General features: G+C 48.8%; 1 protein-coding gene across 2 annotated transcripts; it reads right to left on the reverse strand.

Moving 5' to 3' along the window:
- Nucleotides 1-842: 842 nt before the first annotated feature.
- Nucleotides 843-3,006, reverse strand: BEX5 (brain expressed X-linked 5). Of its 2 annotated transcripts, XM_055081883.1 has the most exons (4): nucleotides 2,931-2,944; nucleotides 2,293-2,367; nucleotides 1,736-1,803; nucleotides 843-1,303 (listed from the first exon to the last, which is right to left on the reverse strand). In XM_055081883.1, the coding sequence occupies exon 4, from the start codon at nucleotides 1,273-1,275 to the stop codon at nucleotides 937-939; it is 339 nt and encodes a 112-aa protein (XP_054937858.1). In that variant the 5' UTR covers nucleotides 1,276-1,303; nucleotides 1,736-1,803; nucleotides 2,293-2,367; nucleotides 2,931-2,944; the 3' UTR covers nucleotides 843-936. The 2 variants fall into 2 exon arrangements, with proteins under 2 accessions (XP_054937858.1, XP_007121893.1); XM_007121831.2 differs by lacking the exon at nucleotides 2,293-2,367 and having other exon boundaries at nucleotides 2,931-3,006.
- Between the last annotated feature and the right edge of the window lie 285 nt (nucleotides 3,007-3,291).

The raw sequence follows: 3,291 nt of genomic DNA on the forward strand, positions 1-3,291 counted from the left end.
CCACATTTCTGAATGGGCGAACTGGGGATTCAGACCACTGAGGGCTCCAAAAAAATCAGTGGGTCTTTATCCACTTTAAGACTCCAGCACATCAGCAGTGGTGGGGACCAGTGGAGGGAGGAAAACCTAGCAGAAGGGGAAGGAGTGCCTAGAAGTCATGGCATTATCCAGGGAAAGGAGACACAGCAGCATAGGTGCAGAAAGGTGTCTCCTACCTGGCAGTCAACTGGACTTGCTGGTAGGCCTACTCCTTTGGTCCTTACCTAAATATGAAGGACACCTACAGGGCTGGGCCTTGCATGTGTCGACTGAGCCAGCCACAGAGTTCGGTCATTACCTCATTTGATTCCCACAGTAGCTCTATAAAGCATGTACTGTCTTCATTTTATAGATGAATAGGCTTATTTTAAAGAAACATATCTGTAATAATTGCCAGGTTTGTGCTTCTAAATAAGAGATCCAGAGGTAATATAAGATTTATGTCTTTAAATTGTGCCTCAAGTATTTATTGTCTCCATTCCCTTTATAAGCTGATTGGTAAGTTATTTGCATCTTACATTTTTTTCTGACACATGTGTATTCATTTTGGAAAATGAGAAAAAAACAGATAATGAAAAAAATAAAGAAAATAAGAAAAAGACACATTCTGATGTGTGTATATATATATATAAATAATATGCATGCTTTTAAATGAGATAGTATATCTACAGACTGCTTTCTAAACTGCTTTATTAGCTTTACAATATGTAATAGACATCTTTCCATGCAAATTGATAAAATCTCCCCTGCTGAAAGAAAAACTTACAGACTAAGTCAAAAGTGAAAATTAAATCTCCAATCAGAAAAATGACAGAACACGAAAGGTTAACAGAAAAAGTACATCAAGAAAATGCAAGTTTGGGAAGCAGGGGGGTTTACGATTTTTAACCTCAGCATTCAAGGCATAAGGCAAAATTCATCATGATGGTCGTGGTGAGGAGGATCTCCAATAAGAATGCGCAGACTGTACCTCAACTGAAGCTCCCTAATTTTCCTCCTTAGCTCTCTCATCTCCTCCATGAACCTTTCCATATCATCTGCATCTCCATCTATGATGTCAATGTTATCGACAAGCCTATTGGGCATAGCCTCTCTAAAATCCTGGGCAGGTGGAGCCCATTCCCCTCTAATGTTTCCTCCAGGTTCTTGGCCTTCACCACCTTCCAAAGGGCGGGCTTCTTCATTCTGCACTGGAACCTGCTCCTCTCCTCTGCTTTCCTTGGGGGCATTTTCCATCTTGAGATTTTTTTCCTGCTTCTTCTTCCTAGTGATAAAAGGATTGAATGTTTTGTAAGAACAGGATTCAGAGCTCTGTGAGCAAAGGTTTTCCCACCTGAGAGACTTCGTGTGCCCTCTAAGGGGTGCCCCAGATCTAGCCCTGCCCCAAAGCCCACCATTTTCCCTGAAAATCCGTCCCAGGGTCACTCCTGTCACAAAAACATAGGACAGGTAGTGGGCTGGACCGTCACTGAAAAACCAGGTCTTAGCCTCCAGGGATCTTGATATGCCCTCCAGGGGCACCCCAGAGCTTGCCCCTTTACTCCCTTCTTCCCTCCCCAGCCACAGGCCCACAGTTTCTAAAGACTAGGCCAGATTTCTCCTGCACTTAAGAGGGGCAGGGAGGGCTGGGAGTCCCCCAAATTCTGTTCTGATCCCTGATACCCCTACACCAAACGGTCCCAGGCACCTCCCATACCTGCAGGAATCAGAAGCAGTCTTCCTCTTGTAGCCTTGAAATCTGCTGCACCAACGGACCTAAAAGACCTGCAGACAGAAATTCGACAATGGCCAGGACTGATCACTAGACTAAAGGACCAGTATCGGGGGACACCAGCTTCGTTGTTGGTTTAGGACTCTGCTAGAAATATGTTGCTGCCTTCTCTTTCTCCTCCATCCTGTCTCACAGCTTCTTTTCCCGCCCTGTGACGCGCTACCCTGCCTTCCAGAAGAAATCAAAGCTGATTATTTCCAAACCAGTTTCACCTCTTCTTTAGGCTCCTTATCTCCACTGTCTCGTCCTTCCCATCATCTAATTACCATTTCTTGAACGCAAATGGACAACTTGAGGGGCGGGGGAGTCCGAAGAGCTTGCTGGGTGGCTACGTGGTTCATTTATAAAGAATTTCAATCTGGGTATCTGCCAGGACCTTTTGGAACCCCGTGGACTTTCTGAAGCTCACTCTCGGGCCACTGCCCACCATTTTATGCATCAAGATGGATGAAGGGCGAAGAGGTAACGTGGGCATTGCAAACCTGTCCCCGCTGCGGCGTCAGCGCTTTGTCAGGCTTACCCCAGGGTCCACAGGCAGCTCCCACACTTACACCGACCTGCAGGGACCAGAAACTGTTTCTCGTTCCCCGCCTATATCCCGAAGTCGGTAGCCCGCCCGATCGATTGCCTCCTCTACAGAAAGGACATGCTTCCCAGACCTAATCCCTGTCCCTCTCCTCTGCAGCAGCCGCCCCGGTCCCCGCCCCCCACCCGTCCCCGGAGTTCCCGCAGCCCACCATTTCCGGCTCCAAAATGGAAGGAGGGTGGAGAAGAAATACCGGGAACGGTGGCCTAGACCTGATGCAGAGTCCGCCATCCCCAACCCAGGGTCACCGGTTGCGCGCCACCTCCCGTTGCCCTGCAGGAATCAGGCCTTTTTCTCGCCATCTCCTTTTCTGGTCCTTCCCTTCCAGGCGTCACCCGATCGCCCACCTCCTGGGAGATACCAACTGGTACCCATTCTTAACCCTTAGCCCCTCTTGATCTCCTCCCACCAAGCCCTCTATTTCTTGCACCAAACGTGTGACATCGGGGAAGGGATAGAGAGAATCCAGTCCTGGACCCGCTCTGGTCTTTGCCCTGAGGCCCCCGCTCCCCTCCCCAGTCAGCGCCCTCCAACCTGCCAAGAATCTGGGTCAGCTTCTACGACTTCCTCCTTCCTGGGTACAGGTTCGCCCGTCTTCAAGGCAACAGCAAGCCAGCGCACAGCCACAAACGATTAAGGACTGCAACTGGGAGGAGAGACTAATCCAAGGGCGGGCTCTAGGTCTCGTAAGGGCTACGTCACTGTGAGCTCAGATCCCCAATTATGGTTCATACCTGCGGTGCTGCAGAGGGTTGTGGGCGGGGCCACCTTTCTCCTCATTCCCACCTTCCCCCCACCAATACCACTGGGTACTGCCCATCCGTTATTTATTTATTTGTTTGTTTGTTTATCTATTTATTTATTTTCCTATTTAGCATCCTTGACACCAAACGGG

This window comes from Physeter macrocephalus, chromosome 21 (assembly GCF_002837175.3).
Source record: "Physeter macrocephalus isolate SW-GA chromosome 21, ASM283717v5, whole genome shotgun sequence".
Taxonomy (NCBI): domain Eukaryota; kingdom Metazoa; phylum Chordata; class Mammalia; order Artiodactyla; family Physeteridae; genus Physeter; species Physeter macrocephalus.

What these genes read in the sequence shown, in the direction of transcription:
- BEX5 (XM_007121831.2), bottom strand. Translation starts at nt 1,275, where the DNA reads ATGGAAAATGCCCCCAAGGAAAGCAGAGGAGAGGAGCAGGTTCCAGTG.